The 24,121-nt window shown below is 37.9% G+C and overlaps 1 protein-coding gene across 2 annotated transcripts in view; it reads left to right on the forward strand.

Annotated features, from left to right (window-relative positions):
• The window catches only part of BLTP3B (bridge-like lipid transfer protein family member 3B), a 54,999-nt gene extending 32,757 nt beyond the window's left edge, over positions 1-22,242 (forward strand). For both annotated transcript variants that reach the window (XM_034402921.3, XM_087873955.1), the window contains 8 exons: positions 1,915-3,383; positions 4,201-4,376; positions 5,039-5,166; positions 7,459-7,609; positions 8,648-8,904; positions 10,349-10,457; positions 19,827-19,999; positions 21,340-22,242. In XM_034402921.3, the coding sequence (XP_034258812.2) occupies positions 1,915-3,383; positions 4,201-4,376; positions 5,039-5,166; positions 7,459-7,609; positions 8,648-8,904; positions 10,349-10,457; positions 19,827-19,999; positions 21,340-21,465 (2,589 nt within the window). In that variant the 3' untranslated portion in view covers positions 21,466-22,242. The remainder of the gene's footprint in view (positions 1-1,914; positions 3,384-4,200; positions 4,377-5,038; positions 5,167-7,458; positions 7,610-8,647; positions 8,905-10,348; positions 10,458-19,826; positions 20,000-21,339) is intronic.
• The last annotated feature ends 1,879 nt before the right edge of the window (positions 22,243-24,121 follow it).

A 24,121-nucleotide genomic window follows, 5' to 3' on the forward strand; every position in this document is an offset into this window, starting at 1 on the left:
CACAGTTACTGTTTGCTCCATAATCAGTGTCATTCACCTTATCCTGAGTGCAAGAACAATCCTCCACCTAGTCCAAGCTTACTGCAAATACAGTCCCAACTTCCGTTTTGAAAAGTACTTCAGAAGTATTGTTTTACATTTGAAGCCATATTAAGCCATTTTGAGTATTTAATCAACTGTGCTTTATTCCTGTTTAGTGACATCTGCAACTCCAATTGCCTGTAGTGCTTGACTTGCCCATTGTCTCTGGTGGCTGATGATTTTTTCACAATGAGTTGCTATGGTCTTAGCTAGTCAGCTTCCCTTTTTTTTCTTTCTTCCAGTTGATTCAATGGCTCATAAACATCATGGAGTCTAATATATTCATTCCATTCCATTCTGTGGGCAACCTTATATTTCCTAGCCATCCTCTTCTTTCTTTCTTACATTGTGCTTACTGTTCTGCAATGATCCTTCCTCTCCCTTAATGTTCGAACAATATTATAAAATATCAGTGAATGGTACTTCCTTGCTTTCTTGAATTTCAGCTATCAGTTCTTTATTGACACAAAATTTCTACCCAGCACAGTGGAACAAAGGAACAATTTGTTCCCTGTGTTTTAACAATTGAAGCTATAGTGCAGTAACTTCGAAGGAGAAACATGGGAAAGATGTGTGAAGCCATTCATGTATGTAACATCTGTGAAACAAATGAACAGGAACTAGTAAAGTGGCAATATTTAAAAGGAGAAGGCAGGAACTTGTAACACCACCAACACAGGAGCCAGGTAGCAAGGGTTGCCTTTCCTATTTATAGCCAGACAACAAGGATTGCTTTCCCTTCTTGGATGGAAAGAGCAGATAGTGGAATGATCAATCAGATACTGTGGTATCACCATACCTCTCTTCTCTAGGCTGGAATTTTAAAATCCTGTTTTCAGGAACAGGTGAGAGAAGCAAGGGAGACAAGCAGGATAGGTTTCTAGGTAGAATTGCTCCTAAAGGAAATGAGTAGCCAATACAGTTCCTTCAGAATGGATATGTTATTCCATTTGACTACATTATTCATAGTACTAGCTGTTTTAGTCTGAACTAGCTGTAACTCACACATTATCTTTAAGGCTTTTTTTATATACTGCTTGTTAAAACTAAATAGTAAGTTATTAGAGTATAAACTACCATAGCAAGCCTTTTCCACCGTGGTCCCTGCTCTATGGAACATTGTCCCTTTGGAGGTTAGAATGGCGCTGGCCCCGTTAGCCTTTCATAAGGACCTAAAAACCTGGCTATGTTCCAGTGCCTAGGATGCTGAATGTATTAAGGCCCCATTTCCTGGCGGTCTTATTAAGTGGCCAAGTATCTTAGTTACTATGTGTATTTAATTTGGATGTTTCTGCTGGTTTTTATTGTTTTAAAATGTTTTTAGTATTTTAATACATTTTTGAACTTTAAGCCTCAAAGAGTCATTGACTGAGATAAGCAGCTATAGAAATTCAATGAATTAAATTTAATTAATTTAAAAAAATTAATTAGCTTGACTATTTTATTAAGTCCCAAGGCATTTCAGCCTTTATTAGCCATATATCCTAATTCTTCCTCAGGAAATTATTCTTTAATGTTGTGCAACAATACTCAATTAACAAACTCATCTTTTCCTTTGCATCATCAACTTGATATTCAATTATACTTTAGACTTAAGACCAAATCCACTACCAGCCATTGCAGACTGCTATTTTCCTCATTCTCTTGTTTAGCCGTTTCGGGGATTGTATAACCCACATTTTGGGGAGCTACATATATTAATAACTCTTATGTGTATTGATCAGATACTCCTTGGATAATTTACTTTTCTTTCTTGTTCCTAACATTTGAAGAATATTTATTCAATGAATTCTGTTTGATCCTCATATACGTTTACTTTTTTTATCATTGTAGCTCATCATTCCTTCTGAAAGGAAGCAAAAACATAAAGATGATCCATATGCAATTTCCATTCAAAGTTCTGAAATGATTGCTACAAATGCTAGACATTCAGCAAACTGTAGACACTCTGATTTGGAAGCAGCATTCCAAAACTTCAAAGACTCTACATTCTTCAGTAGAACCTTCACAGAGTTTCCCAAATCTTCTGATTGTTTTAATCTTTTACATCCCATTTTTCAAAGACATGCCCATGAACAAGATACAAAACTACACGATATCTATAAAGGTATTATTACTCCTCAACTGAATAAATGTGCACTTAAAACTTCAGCTGCATCAGATGTTTGGGCAGTGCATTTTTCTCAATTTTGGATGGACTATGAAGGAATGAAGAGTGGGAAAGGACGGCCGATAAGCTTTGTGGATTCATTCCCACTTACATTTTGGATTTGTCAACCTATGAGATGTGAACAGTCACACAAAGAGCCTTTTTGCAGTCAGGACTCTCTCAACATTCTGAAAAGTGAATCTTGTGACCTTGCTAATCGCCTGCAGCATAAAAAACGTCTGAAAGAGTATTATAGCACTGAGATGGAAGCCTTCCCCAGTGGTACTGAAAATTTGTGCTCCACTAAAAGCACTTCGGGATCTCAGTCAGCATATGTTGCAGACATTCATGTTTTACTTCATATTCAAAAACATGTAAGCATGCAGATAAATCATTACCAATATCTTTTCTTACTTTACCTACAAGAATCCCTTGCGTTACTCCTGGACAACTTGAGAAAGGATGTAGAGACTGTGACAGGGAATCCAGCAAAAGAGGCAAATGTCTGTATTGGGATCTTATTGAAAAGTGCTGACATAGCTTTGTTGCTTCATCCACTAGTGCAAGGAAGCATGTGCAACCCTCCTATTTTAGAACAAGGAGGTCCAGGGACATCAGATCTCTTACCCATGGAAAACAGAGAAGTTTATGAATCAGAAAGCAAGCTAGTTTCTACTTCTGCTACACAGATGAACAATTTAGATATTAATGTTGTAACCAACTCTGGGTCTCTGAATACTAATCTTAATCTTCTGATAGATCCAGTTTTAAAATCAAATAGTGACATGGATTTGCCAAGCGAAAGTTCGTTTTTGAATGATGCAGCAGAAAAACTTTGGAGGAAAATCAATGAAGAAAGTAATAGTGGGCTTTTCAGTCATAGTGATTCAGAAGAAATTTGTGAGTCACTAAGTGACAATTCCTTTCCTAGAGAATTGGCTGATATGTCAAATTGCAGAGAAGATCCTATCAAAATGCTGATAGGCAAGGAAGAAGAGAAAAGTGGTTTCTCAAATAACAAAAGTAAAGCAGAATGCTCAACTGTTAGAGTCATAGAAACTGAAACTGATTCTGTGGGACAGTCTGAGAAGTTTGAAAATGGCAAAGAAAAATTGAACACAGCAAAAATGCTTGCATTTCAGTCTTCATTAAGGTACAGAAAACATTCTACAAATTAACATGGTTTAGATCCGGGACTTAAGGTCAGTAGAGTAAAATTAGAGGGATTAAAGGTGTTCCAAATCTTTAGATTATTTGTTGATACTACGAAGCTGGAAATTGGCTCAAAATTTTAATGTGTTTTTTTTTAGTATATTTCATTGCATCTGTTCTGTACTGTAGTCATAATTTACCAAATTAATCACTTAAACCCTGTTTTCAATTCATTTCTTTTGGCAGCAGCTAGCATACCTATAAGAATGCTCCATGTAGTTCTGAATACAATATATTGGAACAATAATCAGTATGCAGTTGGAGCTGGAGAAAAGTCCCTTGTGGTTGAAATGAATCAGAAGGCATCATTGTTTTTTCATACTCCTATCTATTACATTCTTATGTTACAAATTCATTTATAAAATGGTGGTGGTTGTGAACATTGCATGGATTTCCTACAATACTTACTTTAGGAAATTTATGAAAAATGCAGTTGCCTGCTAGATAAAGGATTTTCTCTTTATCCGGGATCACTTGTCAGCTTAAAACAAAATCATAAATCTATCATCCCATAATATGTACATAGGCTGTTGGTGCTAACTAGTTACAGGATTGTAATATGACTACTGAATGCCAGTGTGAACATATTACTGGGTATAATTACTACTTGTGATTTCAGAATATATTTTCATAATATTTCTTTCAGAATATATTTTCATCAACATTTCTTTTAATTACGTATTTTAAAGGATTTTATTTTATTTTGTAATTTTTTTCTATCTTAAGTAATGATTTCCTAATATCTTTATATCAAAAAGTGGAAAGCCTAAGGAATCGTGCCAGTCCAATCTCCCTGCATTCTCTGTTTCTTATAAGAACATGAAGAAAAGTCCATCACAAGCCTCTTTGGATACCATTTCTACTGACAGTATCTTCTTTGAGGAGCACTACTTGGAAAGTGATGGAAGTGACAGCCAAAGTTTTTTTGAAAAAGGTGTTCAAACTTTCTGACACACTTTTGAATATAAACAATATTATCTCTTTTCTTCACAAGTACAACTAACTTTAGTTCGTGTTTTAACAAATATTTTATAGATTTCAGATGTATTGTTTTGGCCTACAGTACAATAAACAAATTACCATAATTAGATATATGATAATATGATATATTGATGGCTCTTTCATTTGTTTGATTGGTTTAATATATCACCAGAGAGTCTGAGTTTCAGATAACTGTCAATATGATTGTAAGCCTATAATTTGCAAAGTTATGGGTACTTGTTTATTTACTGTTACATTTTCAAAACTTAAAAACTTTAGAGAAGTTTTAGATAAAATGCAAGAAAGAATTCAAACAATCAGGTTTCTTTGTAGCTTTATAGCAGAAATCTGCATCCTATTGTGGTTAAATATTGTGCTGAATCTTCCTGTCTATTTGCAGTTTCCCTACCTATCAACTAACTAGATGATAATGTGATATCCTTTTTATGTCTCCATCTCAGCTTAAATAGCAAAATTTAATCAATTTAAATTATTTAAAATCAGTTTATTATATAGTTTGATGTGCAACTAGATTAAGATACCTTGAATGTTTGCATGTGAATATTCAATCTTTATTCACAAAACATCTCTTTTTTCATAATGTAAATATGCCAGCTCTCTTATCCAATAAACCGGTGGAAAATATACCTGATGAAGGCACAGAGAATGAGAATTATGGTGAATCATCTCCAGATGTCCTCAGTGCCAATTCAGAGTGTACTCAGGATGCTAGTGAAGAAATGGTAATGCTCCAAAAATAAAGAACACTTTTATATATCTAAACAACTCTTTGCAAAACTAAAATACTTTTTTTAATTGTAGGAGGGGGGGTGTTAATGCATAGTCTTGATATTAAAAAAAGGTGCTTGCCAAACAAAAATTCAATACAATTTACTACTTTACTGTTATCATAAAAGTTAAATAAACTTCTAATTTGTACCTCAGATTCTACTAGATGATTAGAGTTTCAAAATGCTTCAGTAACAAACAATAGAATAAAACGTTGCTAATCCCTAAAGAAGAGGAGGTGTAGGAATTAGCAGATTTAATTAGTTCACAAACAGTCCCCTGTCTTTTCTCCAGACAATATGGATATCTTTGGTTGGTAGAAGGGCTATTTGGAAAAATTGGCTTCTATGGGACAGTCCTATTCTTCAAGAGTTACAGTGGTGCTTTAAAGTTTGTGAAGCCTTTTGATTTTCAATGTTCCTGCATAAATATGCCTAAAATGTCATCTGTTGTCTACATATGTTCTAAAACTAGATAAAGAGAATACAATTAAAACAAAGAAATGAAAAACATTACATTTATTCATTTATTTATTGAGCAAAATAATCCAAAACTACATATTTGTATATGGCACAAGTATGTGAGCCTTTGCTTTTAATAACTGATGTGCCCTGCTTGAGCAACAATAACTGCAACTAAACATTTCTGATAACTTTTGATCAGTCTTACATATGGGCTTGGAGGAATTTTAGTTGATTCCTACGTATAGAACAACTTCAGTTTAAGGAGGTTGGTGGGCTTCCTCTTGTGGATTACCTACTTCAGGTCCTTCCACAACAACATTTCTATAGGATAAGGATAATTTTATTTCTAAACCGCCCCTCTCCCGAAGGACTCGGGGCGGTGTACAGCCAGGTAAAAACACAATACAAATATCACAATTTAAATTTAAAAAATATTAAAAGTATTACATTTAAGGCCAATTAACTAAAAAACCCAAAAATTTAAGAACTCCAAATTTAAAACTCAATTATGAAGCTAGCCCTGCCTGTTGGAAGAGCAGGGTCTTAAGAGCACAGCGGAAAACTATAGGGTTAAAGTCAGTCAGGACTCTGACTTGATCGTTTCAAAACATTAACTTTTTTCTACTTTAACTACCGGTAAAACTTGTATGTTTTGGGTCATTGTTAGGTAGTCAGCAGAACTGTCTAGGAGCCATATTTAAATTCTGGATTTCTATTACAGGTAATCGTTGATTTATTACCACAATTGAATCCAAAATTTCTGTTGCTAAGCAAGGCAGTTGTTAAAAGCAAGTTTGCCCCATTTTATGACCTTTCTTGCCACAGTTGTTAGGTGAATGACTGCAGTTGTTAAGTTAGTATTGCGGTTGTAAAGTGAATCTGGTTTCCCCATTGACTTCAGTTGTCAGAAGATCGCAAAAGGTGATCACATGACCCCAGGGCACTGCCACTGTCATAAATATGAGCCAGTTACCAAGGGTCTGAATTTGATCATATGACCATGGGGTTGCTGCAACGGTCGTAAGTGAGAAAAATGGCCCCAGCTCACTTTTTTCAGTGCTGTTGTAACTTCGAATGGTCACAGAACGAAAGGTTGTAAATCAAGGACTACCTGTACTAAATGGTTGCCTTGCCTAGCCTCTGTAAGCCTTTTTTTTTTTTTTTGCATCTGAAAACTTTCAGTTGCATTGATTCTGTTTGAGGTACTATATTGCCTGTAACAAATGTTTTATAGGAGATCATTAGGATGTATTACACATCTATACATAGATATATATTTGTAATTTGATGAAAATATAATTAGCATATTTGATTTAGCAAAGCATCTTTTCAGTATCTTGTAACTAGAAATATTAAAAATCCAAACAAATGTGAAATACAGACTATAGTGTTTGCTATTAGCATCTATAATACTTCTAACTTAGATCAGATATAAACAACTTTATTTAGAGCATACAGAACATTTTGAGATCAAAATGTTTTGTCTAAAAACCCAAAAAATTGTCTCAAGCTATTTCACCCATCCTGTAAAGTGTTTTGTTTCAAACTTGAAACATTTATGTAATGGTGGGAACAACACATGTTAAACTTGAAACAATTGTTTTTAACTCAAAATGAAGTATTTCAAGTTAGAAACATTTTGAATGTGAAACGTTTTGTACATCTCTGATTCACAGAGTGAGCAGCAAAACTTCCTAAAACTACTAAATTATGCAAAGTATTTGAAAAGAAAAAAACCTGTCTGAATCTTAAGAGATTATTTGCTTTTTGTTTTGTTGACAGATGTCAGTGGTAGTTTTTAAAATATTTGGTATTAATGGTGAAATCGACATCAGAGGTGAAGACACAGAAGTATGCCTTCAGATAAATCATGTTTTACCAAATCAACTGGGCAATATCAGTGTTCGACATTATCTCTGCAACCGAACAGCAGGTAAGAAATAACACAAAAGGGCACTAACAATATTTTCATTTTAATAACAGTATCTTGAACAACTGCTCTTTTTGTTAATGGATTATGAAAAATACATTATCGTGTTGGACACATATAGTTTAGAGACCTATAAATATGTATATGTACTTTAAAAAAAATATCTGAAAACTGACTGCTTTTTTTTAAACTTCAGAAATTGAAACTACCATTTATCTTGTTGAGCACTTGCATCAGCTATATATACTGTAGTTGATATTGTAAAATGCAAGTTATTTGTCATCATAGAACATGGGTGTCAAACACGTGGTGTCACATTGCCATCATATGACTTTTTTTACAGAGCTGGTGTGGGCATGGCCTGTGCGTGACACATCCGGACTGCAGGCCACCTGTTTGACACCCCTGCCTTAGAAAAAGGAAAAGAAGATTCCAAAACAGTAACAGATACAGAGTGCCCTGCCTTCCCAAAACAGACAAGACCTGTTTCCTCTATGCTGAAAAAAAATGCAGGGAAATTGATAGTACTTTTGCGGGCATTGATTGCCCCCCCCTCTCCCTCCCTCCCTCCCTCTTTCTGTACAAACACATACACACCGCCATTTGAAAGTACAGTACTTGCTACATTTTTTGTATTATAATCTTAAACTTCTTGTTGGGATTTACTGCTTTAATAATCTATATTGCAAAGAGGGAAGCTGGACAGTACTATTGTCAATACTTAATACTATTCAATACATCTTAACATCTTAACAGAAGAGATTCTGTGGAGTTTGTAATATTGGCATTGGGAGAAATGACTTTAGACAAATAAGAATGCATGAAAGTGTGAGAGGAAGAACATACTATACCTTGAATTTCTATAGGGATTAACTATTTCTATTTATAATGTAAAATTATGGAGGCAACCATTTATCAAAATATAGATCCCTTTATTTGGACTGCTTTCATATCATATTAAAAATAGGGTCTATAGAGATTCATTTAACAACCTATAAAGTTTAAACCTATAACCTAATTCCATATTTAATTTTATAACAGGTTCAGATCCTAAATGTGCACCTGGGCCAATTAAACCAACTCCTGAAGTAAGACTAAGATGGGAAAGTGGACCCAGTGCTTTAATACATTCATTGCAATCTGAAAAAACTGGGTTTCTACAATGTCATGTAGAAGATTTTAGTGCTGACTTCCTAACTTCTTCACTTATGAACATTCAGCGTTTCTTGGAAGACGAAATGCTTGCAGAAGTGATGCCTATGAATGTAAAAATTTCTAATACAAAAATCAACATAAAAGTAAGTCATTTTTAGTGAGCTTGATACTGTATTTGTTCAGAGTTTGTATACACTATATGAATAGCCTAACTCTTATAGAAACTATTTCTTTAAAAAATTACTTAATAATTCCCATAATTGAAACCAATATGTGCATATTTTTAAAAAGTATTGTTGGATATAAACTGACTTTCTCAAAATTGTATTGTATATGGAGTACACTTTCTCCAGATATATAGTACAATTGTGATTCAGTAATGAAGAGCTTTTTTCATCTGAGTGAATATTCCAAATAATGAACAATATCAGAACTTGACACCTGTGAAGATGAATTCACAGTAAGATGGCTAGAAAGTCAGGTGTCTATCTTCTCCTCTCAACTGTTCATTTTTTAAAGTGCATCTTCGTTTTAACATCACTTTTTGAATTTCTTTTTTTAAAATTTACATTGTAATTGTTAATTATCTCCTTGAATGCTGAACTATCCTAAATTCCCTTACTGTATTATAATTATTTATTATTGTTTATTTCTGGAGTTACAAAACACTTTTACTTTTTCTCCATGGAAGTCAATGGTACTCGGAAAGGTAAGGCCAACAATTTTGGCCTGCAGACACATTCTAGAGACAGGGAAGGTGAAAAACGGGCGCACAAACAGTCATTTTCGCCCATTTTTGGCCTGCAGAATGCTTCTGGAGGTGGGGGAGGTGAAAAATGAGACACAAAAATGCCCCAGGAGGTCAAAAATGGACTGTTTTTGCCCGTTTTTGGCCAACAAACGGGCTGTTTTGCCTGTTTTTGGCGTGCAGAGATGATCTGGATGTGGGGGACATGAAAAACAAGGCGCACAGATGCCCCGGGAGGCCAAAAACAGGCCCATTTTCTAGCTGCTAGATAATAGCTACTGTAACTAGCTAGACAGATACATATAGACATATCTATAGTAGATATATCTACTATATAGGCCAGTGATGGCTAACCTTTTCCAGACCGAGTGCCCAAAGTGCGCCTGAACCCCCAAAATGCAATGCACACAGCCCCCCCACATATGCAGCAGAGACCCAAAGACCAGCTGGCTGGCAGGAGGCATGGACGCATGTGTGGCTGAGCCAAGCTGGGGTGATGGCTCACGTGCCCACAGAGAGGGCGCTGTGTGCCACCTCTGGCACTCATGCCATAGGTCCGCCATCATGGATATAAGTCGTAGTATTAATATTATTTATCCTTTTTACTTACTTTACTTCCCCTTTTATTGGTAAAATTATTATTCTGCTGCTTTGCATGTACAAAGTGCTTCTGTACCAAATTCCTTGTGTGTCTAATCACACTTTTAATGTTCCTACATGATTACAAGTTCTTACTGACCTTGTCACCTGAAATTTACTTTATTGCCAGAAAATACTTCTGCATGCAGAATTTAGCCTTAGCACATGTTAACATTTTTTATATCTTTTATATTTTCTAGGATGATAGTCCTCGTGATAGTTTGTCTGCTCCTGAATCAGTTCCAGTAACTGTGTATATTGATCTGCTTAGGATACAGAGGAAAGATGATGGCTCATTTTACATTACAGGTAGAACTTTTCTTCCCTTCCCCATATTTAATACTAGCAACATTCAATGTAAATGTTCTGAAAAATTGATTAAAATCTGCAAGATTTTTCTAAATCTTAACATTTTCATAGTAGTAATAGATAGCAAGGGATGAGGAAAGCAAACAGAGCCATTTTTAAAGTTTCAAACCAAGTTCTATAAGTTCTGTGCATTTGTGATTCATTTTATATTTTTGGTTATTATTTTTTTAAAAGATGTATAATGAGAGTCAATCATTAAATATTTTAAAGTATTAAAATATACAGGAAGTCCTCGACTTATAAACACAAGCCCAAAATTTCTGTTGCTAATTTCTGAGACAGTTAAATCAGTTTTGCCCCCTTTTATACCTTACTTGCCACAGTTGATAAGTGAATCCCCACAGTTGTTAAGTTAGTAACATCGTTGTTAAGTAAAACTGGCTTCTCCATTGACTTTAATCAATCAATCAGAATAGAGCTGGAAGGGACCTTGGGGGTCTTCTAGTTCAACCCCCTGCTCAACTTTGGTTGTCAGAAGATCACAAAAGGTAATCACATGAACCCAGGTTAGTGCAACTGTCATAAACATGAACCAGTTGCTAAGCATCCCTATCTGTAGAGATAGTACTCACTTAAATCTACATAATTGGAAGCAGAATTTCCATTGCTAAGTGAAGCAGTTATTAGGCAAAGTATCAGGTATGCTGCAGTTCCAGTAGTCCAGTTGAAGTCATTAGGTGCACACTTCATATTTCTCCAGTCCTGAGTCCAGTATGAACAGTCAGCTCTGTCCCACTGCCACTTCCCCAGCCAGACCTGCAAGCTCCCTTTGGCGGGCAAAGCTCCACTGTCCTTCTGCACTTGGTGAGCACGTCCTGCAGCTGTGTACTCATTCAGTGGATTATGGCCACAGTGGGAGGAAGAAGACAGCAGAGGTCATCTGGAGATGAGGGGTGGTACAGGTAGATTGTGGCAGAGTGCAGGGCAGCGCAAAGGGCAGAATGGGGAAGAGATTGATGGGGAAGAAGTACGTGCTGCAGTCATAAATGTAGGCCGGTTGCCAAACAGCCAAATTTTGATCCCCTGCAACTGCCGTAATTTTGAGAACTATCAATAACTACCATTCATTCACTTTGAATAGTCACTAAACAAGTAGTTGTTAAGCGAGGATTACCTATAAATTTTAGCTTTTGTTTTATCCATACTGGGTTTCAAATAGGATATTCAATTGAATTGGAGACTGACTAAAAGTACAGAAAGTCATAATGAATATAAAGAACAAATTAAGAAGTGATCACCAAAGGATATTTGTGGTAATGATTTACCCCAAATCAAAATAGCTGAAAATCATTATTTACTGTTTGTTAATTTGAATCTCAATCTGGTTAGAAATAAGGCAAATCACATTCCTGAGGTAAAGCATTGTTATTGTACTTTCTCCTAACAACACATTTTAATGAGCGGAACAAAATCTCATTACTAAATATTTCATGTTTTTTCTGAACTTTTTAAATTATCTCTATTTAATAATAAAATTTGTTATGTTAAATGTATTAGCAATCTCAGTTAATGAATAACTGCTAGTTGCAAAAATAAGTATAGTTGTCTACTGATTACTTGTCCAAAATAATTTTCTACCTATGTTGCATGTTTATGCATTTCCTTGATATAATTCCCATTGCATAGCTGGACTTACTTTTAGAAATCAAATTAAGATTGCATTACATTAACCACTAATTTTTTTAAAATGCAGTTCCAGTTCCCATGTTTTTAGTCAACATCATTTGGCAAAGACAGCATTACTGAATCTGTTTTTTTCCTGTTTTTATTATATTACTGTAAATCTTAGTATATTATTATATTGTTTGGCATAATACTTGTACAGTATTAATTAAAATTGACATTTTATCACTTAGATAACTTAGAATATTTTTTATCTTTACTTTCTAATACTCTTTCAGTATTAATTACAATTTAGAATATTAGTCTTGCAAACATAAAATTTATTGACCTTTTCATACAAATTTAAATATGTCAGGAAAAAACGGCTGCGGATTACATCAAAGTATTTGTTATGTAATAAAGATTTTGATCTTGAGTTAGCTAGTTGGTATGGAAACCTCCACTGTAAAATTGCTTCATTCAAACATGTGTGCACACACACACACACACATCATGTTAATAAAAAGAAAAAAGTACAAACAAAAAACAATTTAACAAGAAAAATGCAAATAAGTCATTTAAAATAAGGAAAAAGAACTATTCGTTCTCCCAGAAGGCTGCAGAGTGGGTCAGGAGTGGGATGATCCAGTTGGTCTGGCCAGTCACTGAGTTGAATTGTTTTGGCCATGCCTCCTTGTGCCTCCGTCGCCTCCAGTTTTTATTCGACTCAGGGGATCTGACCAGACGGTTTTTTTCTGAGTCCTCTCACTCCTGACCATTGTTCAGGGTTATTTTCTACATTTACTCCTCAACTTCTACGATTTCAAGCAATCCTGCGCTGTGCGAGCTGGCCACTTCAATTCTAGGCTGAAAATGCCGTGACCGCCCGCTCTACAACTGATCGGCGCTAATGCTCCCAGTGCTTTACCGCTTGTGGAACAAGCGTCGGCCAGTCCCTCAGCCACTAACCGCAGGATCGCGTCGTCGGACATTCCACAGCTGCTAGCCGCAGAATCGCTTTGCTAGCAGCGCCATTATCGCGCCATTACCATCGCGCCAACGGCCACCATTTTAAAAACAGCGTTTCTTCAAAGTGCGAGCGCGAAGACAGTGGCACTCTTCACATCAATTGAGATCAACCCCAGGTAACAATCTATCGGGGGGTTTTCCTTTACAGTTGCGGGCGGCCATTGCGCCATTGTGAAACTGGGCGGCCAATTATTGCTTTTGTAGCGGCCCCTTTTGATGCCATAACGAGTACGATCCTTGTGGTATGGCCATTTTGGCCCATTTGAGATGGCCATTTTGATTGCACTTCTCCATGTCCGGTGGCCATTTTAACTGGGGCAAGAAAAAAAAATTTTTTGCTCCAGAACTCAGCGAAGGCCACATATCTGCTCTGCAATACAAACCTCAACGCTGTTATCTTCAGGCCCCTTTCTTTAGCCGCTTCTGGTGCGGGCATAGCCCAGATTTCTGGAAAAGCCGCCCATTACTCATCAAGAAGTACAGGCTATTGCCCACGTCCTTCATCTGCTCTGCTCCACTATGGTGAAACGGTCACCTGACAACAAGGCCGAGACTGCCTGCAAGGCAACCTCTAAGTCTGCTTCAGGCAGAAAATCTAATCACAGAACGAGCTCAAAGACCTCCAATGACGCCAAAGGGCATTGCAACAACAATTTTTACAAGCCGAGCAGGAGAGAGCTGAACATGAGGTCGACACCACAACGGCCCAATCTGGCTCTCAAGACCAGGATACCAATGATGACCTTGACCTCTCCGGGACTTTGTCCCCCGAGAGAACTGACCAGCAATGTGTTTGTTCTCCACCTTCCAAGGCCCAGCACAAAGGGGACCCCTTTACTTGTGCAATTACCCGTCAAGACCTTCACCTGCACAGAATTCTAACCCCTTGGACCTGCAGATTCTGCCTGAGGCGGTTCAACATTTAATTGCCAGAGCCATCTTGCATGGCATTGCAACGGGCATATGAGAACACCGCTCAGCTTGTGGTCTCAGAAAGCCTTCATTCACGGTGCACCCGAGTTTCACCTTCTGCCAGCCTCACTGGATCTCCTGAAAGGTCCACAACGAGATCAAAGGGCAGTGCTGACCTGGGCCTGGAAGATGAGCCACAGAGAGACACCGACCTCTCAGATGACAACGGTGCCCCTCCGGATATTCTGGCCTTCACAGGCCTATTTCCTCAAGAGCTGATCAAGTCACTATTACACAAAGCAAAAGTCACCTCAGGCCTCTTGGATCCTGCTACTGATCCTGCCTCAACCTCGACTGGCCATGGTATCTTCTCGGAACCAGTTACCGAACAACTTTTCATCCCGGCACCCAAATTATTCACAGACATGGTCCACAAACAGTGGTCCAATTCGGCATCTCTTTCAATGCCGAGCGGCACTGACTGTCGCAATTACAATATGGAACCTACGCTAGCTACCATTCTACACGTAGCTTCAGTGGATGGCCCTGTGGCTGCCCTTTCTTCCCCTTCCCCCTATCTCTCCAGAGACATATCTGAGGGCCTTAAGCCTGAGGACAGGAAATTTGACCTGTCCGTCAAGAAAGCGCACCAGGCCTCAGCCTGGGCTATACAGGCCGCTACTGTGGCCTCTTTCTTCATCCGCTCCTCCCTGTTATGGCTCCAACAGCTGCAAGCTCGTTTACCTGCCCAGGAGGTCCGAGTCCATCAGGACCTTAACAAAATCATTGCAGCTACTCAATTTGCCTCCGATGCCACGTTCAACACAGCCAAGTACGCCTCTCGAGCGATGGCATCATCAGTCACCTCGCGACTCCTATTATGGCTACATCAATGGCCAGCCGATCTAAAAGCCAAATGGCGTCTCGCTTCAGCCCCGTACACGGGGTCTAAATTGTTCAGTGACTTGAGTCTTTATTGGTCGAGGACAAGGATAGGAAGAAAGTTTTGCCTTCCGCCACTAGAAGGGCAGATCGCTGGGCAACCCGCTACTACCATAGTCAGCCTTCCTGCTTCTTCTCTCAGGAGAGCACTAGCCAACGCCCTTACTCTCAGGGCTCCTTTCGTCAGGACAGGGGTTCCTTTCGGGTCAAGCCAAAGTCATACAGCCCTAGTAACGGTCATTTTGTGGAACTGGCAACCACCAATTCCGTCGTCAGAAATGACTTACTCCTCAATGCCCCCATAGGAGGCAGGCTGACCCTCTTTGTAGACAGGTGGGCCCGTATTACGACCGACCAATGGGTCCTCCATACCATCGAATTCGGACTTCCATTGGAATTCTTTCCAGCCCCCCGAACCACTTCGTACCATGCCCTGTCTCCAACTCCCATTGCAAGCGCAGTCTCATGGAGCTTGCCATTCAACATCTCCTAGAGATCAAGGCTATGGAGGAGGTTCCTCCCGACCAATGGAGACAGGGATTTTACTCAGTCCTATTCGTGGTACCGAAACGCTCTGGGGGCTGGAGAGCAATATTCAACTTAAAATCATTGAATGCCCACCTTGTCTACAGGAGGTTCAAAATGAACACTCTGAAGTCCATCCTAGAGGGGATCAGGCCCGGAGACTTCCTAGCCTCCATAGACCTCTCTGAGGTGTACCTACACATCCCTATCTCACCGGCCCACCGGCGTTATCTCAGGTTCAGCTACGCGAGGCGACACCTTCAATATCGTGCCCTCCCATTCGGCCTGGCATCGGCCCCGCACAGCTTTACAAAGGTCTTAGTGGCTCTGGTGGCACATCTACGGTCCGTCCCGGTACGGCTCCAAGCCTACCTGGACGATATCTTAGTCCAGGCCCCCACCCTCCTAAGGGCGCAGGCCGATCTACAACTGACCAATAGCCAATTAGAACCCCGAACCCGCTTAACACACCTTGGGGCAATAATCGATACCCACGCGGGACAAGTATTCCTCTCTCACGAGAGGAGAGGCAATCTCAGGCTACTCATCCGTCAAATCCTCCTGGAGCCGACGATGACCAAACTCACCCTCTCAAAACTGTTAGGGAAACTGGCATCATGCATAAACATAGTGCCTTGGGCCCGACTCCATGCGCGCAATCTCCAATGGTTTCTGCTACTGGACCAACGAACCAAGACTGCTGCTTCCCAAACCAAGGTCAGGGTTCCTCTGTCAGTTCGCCAGTCATTGCACTGGTGCCTCTCTCCAGCCCTGGACAAGGGATGTGTATTCACAGACAATCAACCAATCGTCATTACAACAGATGCCAGCCTACAAGGGTGGGGAGCACACTTGAGCAGATAAGTAGCTCAGGGTCATTGGTCCTCCAAGGAAATGCAGTCCAGCATCAATCTGCTGGAGCTTCGAGCAATCTGCATGGCCCTTCTAACCTTCCAACAGACAATACAGGGGCACCATATTTTAATACTTACCGACAACGTTGCGGCGAAAGCCCACGTAAATCGCCAAGGAGGGACGAGGTCCAGGACACTGATGCAGGAAGCTCTCCAGGTCGGGCGGTGGGCAGAGGCCCACCTCATCTCTCTACGGGCAGACCACATCGCTGGCAAAGACAACCTCCAGGCGGACTTCCTCAGTCGGACCATGGTGGAACCGTCAGAGTGGTGTTTCCACCCCGATCTCTTCCAAGATATTTGTCTCTGGTTCGGACAACCTCAAGTGGATCTGTTCGCCTTGGCAGTGAACGCTCATCTTCCACGCTTCATCACTCACTTTTCATCTCCGGGAGCGGGGAACATGGATGCTCTCCGTTGCCCTGGCCACCGGGGCTAGGGGTGGAAGCACCAGTTCTTCCACCCCTAGCCTTAATCCCACAAGTGATACGCAAGATAATAACGGAGGAAGCGGAAGTCATTCTCATCGCCCCTCATTGGCCAAGGAGACCTTGGTTTTCGGACCTAGTGGCCCTTTCAATAGCACGTCCTTGGCGGTTCCCTCCAGAGAGGGTGTCTCTCAGCCAGGGGGCAGTCAACCACCCGGAGCCCCAGTGGCTCAACCTGACCGCCTGGCTCTTGAGGGGCTCCTCCTGAGGGAGGCGCTCTACTCCGAGGACATCATCCGAATCATGCAGGCAGACAGAAAGCAGTCCACCATCAGACTCTACAACATCACCTGGAAGGTATTTATCTCTTGGTGCTTTGCGCGCGAGATTAATTCCCTTTTAGCTTCTGTCCCGCAGGTCCTGGAGTTCCTCCATGATGGTTTCCGTAAAGGACTGGCACTCAACACGCTCAAACGCCATGTTGCTGCACTCTCCACTGTATTGTCACCTAGGGACAGAGCACCGCTGTCTCGTCACCCATCCATTCACAGGTTTTTATGTGGGGTCCGAAATCTCCATCCCACCGTAGTCCACCGGTATCCCACCTGGGACTTGCCATGGATACTAAAGGCCCTCACCAAACCACCATTCGAGCCTTTACGTACATCGAGCCTCAGGTACCTTTCTCTAAAGGTTGCCTTCTTGGTGGCCATTACTTCGGCCCGCCGCATTTCGGAACTGGCAGCCCTCTCCATCTGGCCTGACCTATGTATCATACACACGGACAGAGTTGTCCTCCGCTTGGACCCTTCCTTTGTTCCAAAAATTAACTCCCGATTCCAACGGGAACAGGAGATTATCCTTCCCAATTTCTGTCCCAGACCAGCTCATCCATTGGAACACAAATGGCACACTCTGGATGTCCGCAGAGCTATTAAGATCTACATCTCGCAGACTGCCCCTTCCAGGCGTTCTGAGGCTCTATTCGTATCATTTCAGCCCGCCTTGTTGGGATCTAAGGTATCCTCGGCCAGCATTGGCCACTGGATCCGGGCTTGTATTGCCCGGGCATATGAAACACAGTCTATTCCTCCACTGAGGCGTGTCACTGCTCTCTCAACTCGCAGTGCAGCTACCACCGCTGCTTGGGCCACGCAGGCCTTCCTCGAGGGCAGTTACCTGGACTACTCCTGTCCCATTTATTTATCCACACTATCGTTTGGATGTCTTCGCTTCTGCGGAGGCTTCTTTCGGCAGGAGAGTCCTCCAACAGGTACACCGGGCCTCGAGGCTTCCTAATTCGCAGGCTTCCCGTAGGGCTGACAAGCTTGGCTATGTCCCATTCCTGCGACCCACCCGCAGCCTTCTGGGAGAAGAGGCGTTGGACTTACCGTGAACGCCGTTTCTCTGGGGGCTGCGGAGTAGGTTAGCCCCTCCCGCCTGCGATTTTTTCCACGACTTCTTGCTAACTGTTGGCAGAGGCTGTCTTTTAGATCTGGATTCGTCAAACAAAACTGGACGCGATGGAGGCACGAGGAGGCGTGGCCAAAACAATTTGACTCAGTGACTGGCTAGACCAACTGGATCATCCCACTCCTGACCCACTCTGCAGCCCTCAGAGAAACGGCGTTCACGGTAAGTCCAACGCCTGGTTTCTTATTTCCCCTATTTTGTATATCTGCTATTTTAACAAATTTATTATTTTAAGCCCCTTTAGAAGCCAGACTGAAATCAATGATATTTTACATGCAGTTTGGTATATTATATCTATAGGAACCATTCTTGCTTAAATTTGGTTAAACTTTTATTATGTGCATATGCTGACTCTGTTAAAGTTTTAGATGTACACAAGATCAGATTCAGAGCCTGATTCAAGAGTTTAGAAGATGATTGCTTTAAATCAATTGAAAAGGCATATAGTCCAATTCAGCACTAAATATGAAGCAATTTTTGGCTTTTGATTTCCAGTGACTGTAAAGTGATAATCTAAAATTTTTGCAATGACAAAACCATCAAGTGGAATGAAGCTTGGCAGCTTTAAACCAATTAGTGAAGGAAAGTCATTGGCTTTTTTTTTTAAGTTTTAGTGCTAGATTTAATAAAAAGTATAAAATAGAGTAAGCAAAACATTACTATATACAAAATTGAGTATCTCTTATCCAAAGCGATGCAATTAAAATGTATGGTGACATTTTTTCTTGTAAGTAGAAGTTAGATTTTTCATTCGCATTGTTTCCCTCTTATTTCCATATTTTGAAAAATAGAAGCAACTTTTTTATTTTTTGCCAATACATAAATCAGCTTTTTTTTTGCAGACCACTGAAGTGTCAGAATACTCATAAACTCTTATTAGATAGCTTACAAATTATTGTAAATACCTAATTGGGGAATTTTAATTTGGTTCTATTAATTTCAGACCTAATTGTGTTTTGTCTTGAAAACCCAATAAATCCAGGTGGAACAGGCAAATTGATCAATTTGTCAAATGAATCTACATCATTAAAACACATTTGTATTTTCTTTGAGAATATATTCAAATAAAATGCACTGCGAATAATGTTCAGAAGTTTAAAATCATTTCAATGTAAAAATAGGTGATTCATCTGTTTAAGTCTATGAGAAGTAACAAGTCTGTTTAGATTGTCTATATTGTTAAGAAAAGGGTTGAGGGTTAGAATAAATTTTAAAAAGGTAGATTTTGGGGGGAACATTTCTTTCTTTTTAAAATAATATTTTTTGAAAAATAAGTTTGATCTGAGCTCTTGCTACTTGACTGATACTATGTTAATGTTATATACATTTAACAACAATATTGGTAAGAGAGCATTGAAAGTATTTTGTGCCATCTTCTATCAATTTCTGCTTGATATAGTTTATATTGATGTGATGCATTTTACTGAGTTATTGATATCAGTATCTTTGTATAATCCTCTTAATTCTCTGATTTATTTTAACAGATCACCAAACAGTTAGTAGTGATTCACCAAAGACACAAAGCAGAATAGGCAATCAGGATGCTGAAGCTAGTACGCACAAGAAAAAAAATCTTCAGTCCCGGTCCACACAAACATCTCCAGAAATTAACACTCCCCAAGAATTTATGACTTTACCCATAGTAATCAAAGAACAGGTAATGAAAAATCTACTATATTTTTTTCCTTCCTTCCTTCCTTCCTTCCTTCCTTCCTTCCTTCCTTCCTTCCTTCCTTCCTATAAAATTGGTTTTATAATGGCAGTTAAAGATTTTATATTGTAAAGGACAGCAAATTCTTTTGAAGAAAACTGGAAGACAAATTTGGTTTTCCACAAGTATTTTACAGAGTGTTGTGGAGGATACATTGTTTAGAGTATGAGGTTATAAATAATAAACAAAAAAACTTTTTTGTTACATAAAATGATGACCTCCTATTTATTGGAACAAAAGGTTTCATAAATTATAGCAGTCAAAGCAGTTTCAATATGAAACATCTTAAGGGAAATGTGTCCAGATAATCAGATGACAAGTATACTTTTATTATATGCATAATTGTAAATTATGTACACTTTAAGGAAATTAAATAATGAATGTAAATTAAAAACTTTAATAAACAGAAATTTATAGCTGGAAATTGACAAACATACTGTAGCCATTCATAATTGAAAATTACTAATATATAATTTAAATATCTGAGAAAGTACTGTACATAAATGTATGAAAAAGATGGATATAATTTTAATATGTCAGGTGAAATAGATTGTTTTTTTAAAATGCATTTACAGAAATTGTAAAAAATTAGGTTAATATGTAACACTAAATTACGAACCATGGCTCAAAGCAAAACAGTAGATTTATAACATATTTTTAAACCCTTGCAGTAGAATACTTTTTTTCCCAATACTAAGGTTAGTTCAATATGTTTTTGTGTTAACTAAAGTCATAACATAAACAGCGGTCAGCTGACAGTGCCTGCTGAACAGGTTTATGCATATGCAGTAAATGATTAAATGATTTCTGGTAAATCTATTCTACCCTTCACAAACCAGCTGATGTGACTTTTTTACATGTCTTACAAGTGGTTTTTTAATGTGTGTTAATATGTAGCACTATCAGAGTCTTCTGTTGTTAAATTAGTGAGGATAGATGAGTAGTTTACATCCAGTTATAAGTAATGCTAAAGGCCAGAATTGTATTGCAGAGTAGTAATCTTGAACTTAGTAGTAGTGTTGAACTTGAAGTTGTTATACAAATCTACATTTTATCAGTCTAGAGAATGAGGTTTTTTTTAAAAAAAAAATGCCATTAAAAAATGCTGTAAGTGTATTGCAAAGCACTGAAAAAGAAAACCAAAAAAGAAACAAACAAAAAACAAATGAAAAGCATAGAATTCTTTCATATAAAGTATACTTTGTTTATAAAGCTGTTTATAAAATCTTATCCAACTTAATTTGGCATTTTAAGATTAAAATTATTTATTTACTTATTTATTACAGCTTACAGAAGAAAATGAATGTCTAAAACAGGAATTAGCCAAAGCCAAGATGGCCCTTGCTGAAGCTCATTTGGAAAAAGATACCTTGCTTCACCATATTAAAAAAATGAATTATGAAAAATGTTAGCAGACCCTATACATTAATGTGAAAGAGGAAAGGACGCATTTTATATTATTTTTTGTTTATGGAACTGAACTCAGAACAACATTTCTGCAGAAAATGCACTTGTAAAAAGGGATAAGAAAAATTAGATTTTTTTTTCGTTTTAAACTCTCTTAAGTTGCAGTGATGTGAAGAAGAACAATTGCTATTATATATCATTAACTTGTGAAATAACTGGTAAATGAATAAAATATTCCTTTGTCACTGATAGGATAACTTCATCTTCATTTGTGAAGATAAAAAATCTTCATTACAACAAAAGGACTGTTCAAGAGATATTAAATTTGCACTACACATAAAACGATCCATTATGAAAATATGTAATAGTCATGCAGAAATAGTTCAGGCACCAACAGGATGTGCTTAAAGACTGGCACCTTCAAATCTTAAAATATATAACTACAGCATGGGAAAGGATAATATGGTGCTGTATGTTGGGAAAAATTGGAAATTGAACAATCAGTTGGACGATTTCTTATTAGCTCACAGAATAATAGGGTTGTTGAATCTCAGCTCTTTTTGAGGATCATTAGTCATTTTTTTTGCTTTGACAATGAATCTCAGCCATTCTTAAACTTTTACATTTTTAACAGTTGAATGTTCTTTTGTAAATTAACATCGCTGTATATTAAAAACAGTTATATAATTATTTGAATTTGTAACACTTTAACAAAATGTAAAGTTGCATTTTATATCACAGATTATGTGTAAAAATTAAACTTTAAATTTTCAGTTTAAAAATTTCTGTAAATAAGTAAAGTATACCAACCTGTGCAAAAGATTCTTAAATTTTTAAAATAATAACTAAATCCCTGATAGAACACATATCAGGATGATAACAGTATATAGGCTATTCAATGATCTTTCTCTATCATTATTTGAAGACATTGTAAGGGGTATGTATTTGCTATACTTGAACTGTAAAATAATTCAGGGAATGATTGATTTCTTTTTTAAAATAAAAATAAGAGACCAAACAATTAAAATCTGGTGACTGAGTTACCAAATTGGAAATAAAAAATAATAATTGGAACTGAAATTATTTTAATCAAAGTTTATCTGATGTAACTCATATTTACTGGATTAAAATAATTGAATTTTTTGCAAAAAGATGACAAATCAAGATCAAGTTATGTAAAACAATTATATATGCATTTATTTTAAAACATAATAGTCTTAATTTTATGAAGATCAGCATACTTTTCATCTCCTATTTCTTTCAATTGAAATTATCATTTATCTTTATTTCTTCCTAAATATTATCTCACTAGTTCTCTATGCTTTCTTCTGCCACTTTAATTAGTTTATCAGAAACAAAAGTTATATATCTCCAAATCTCCAAAATACTTGACTAAATAAATGCTTGTTAAATCCAATTGATTTAAATGATAAATTATTTTCCAGATTATTTTTGTACAGGTTATTTATGTATAGTCCATTTAAAAAGACTACACATAACTAACCACTATTTAAATCAGTATTAAGATTCACTTAGCTTTCTGCAGTTTTATTTCTAAGTAGGCATATGTAAAATTATATTACAAAATAAATATATACAGGTAGTCCTTGGTCAATGATAACAATTGGGACTAGAATTTCTAAGGTCAACTTATGTAGTCATAAAGAGTGTTGTGACCGTACCGCTTAGAGATAGCAGTTCTGGCAATTCCAGTTGCCAATGTTAAGCAAATTCCACAATGTCACATTGTTATTTGTGACTTGACGGCTTCCCCATTCACTGTGCTTGTAAGAAGCTAGCTAAGAAGCTGAGCAACCAGATCAAATGACATGACTGTGGGGACACTGCAGAGACTGGAACTTTGAGGATTGGTTGTAAGTACCATTTATTCAGCACCATTGTAAGACATGTAAGCACTGTAAGGTGGAAATTGCTTGAAATTCATACTGTTCTCTTATTTCATGCTTGTCATACTATGATATCATAGCAACGGTTTGGTAAAAAAATAATAGAATGTGGTTTTGCTTGTTTGAATTCACTGAACAAATCTAGTGCTGTAAGTCTGGCCTATGTAGACCAGACAGGAAACACAACCAGAACAACTAATTCTACTTTACTGTAAAGCTACATGAACAGAAACTTGTAAATCTGAAAGTACAATTCTCCCACTGTCACCTTTGTAGGCGAAGAACTTAGATTCCTTTTTGAGCTTCTTGCTCTTCCCACTTTAAAGCTGTGGGCTATATTGTCTCTTATCCAATTGTTCCCTAGGCAGCATCTCTTCACCCAGTCTCTCAAGATCTTTTCCACAGAACATTAGAAGCTACTATTTTATACACTTCGCAGTTCTTTATAAGAAAAAGATTTTTGAATTAACAATTTTTAAAGCACAGAATTGTCATTTTAAAGCAAAGAATATTTTCATTTTCTGATTCAGTTTTTTAAAAAATCAATTATTGGTGCTGTGAAAAATAATCCTTCAAATACTAAAATTAAAAATTGTATGAATAGATTCCTATGAATGAATTAAGGCCTCTTACTTCATGCTTCCCAATTGGTATGGAAGAAGTAGATTGGACTTTGCATGATCATATCATCTTTTTGTTATTTATTGCAACAGGTTTTCAGGTTTTAGTACATGCCTGAAAAAGAAATGTTGCT

The sequence above is a fragment of the Pantherophis guttatus genome, chromosome 7 (genome assembly GCF_059756535.1).
Source record: "Pantherophis guttatus breed Tessera chromosome 7, ASM5975653v1, whole genome shotgun sequence".
In the NCBI taxonomy this organism is placed as follows: domain Eukaryota; kingdom Metazoa; phylum Chordata; class Lepidosauria; order Squamata; family Colubridae; genus Pantherophis; species Pantherophis guttatus.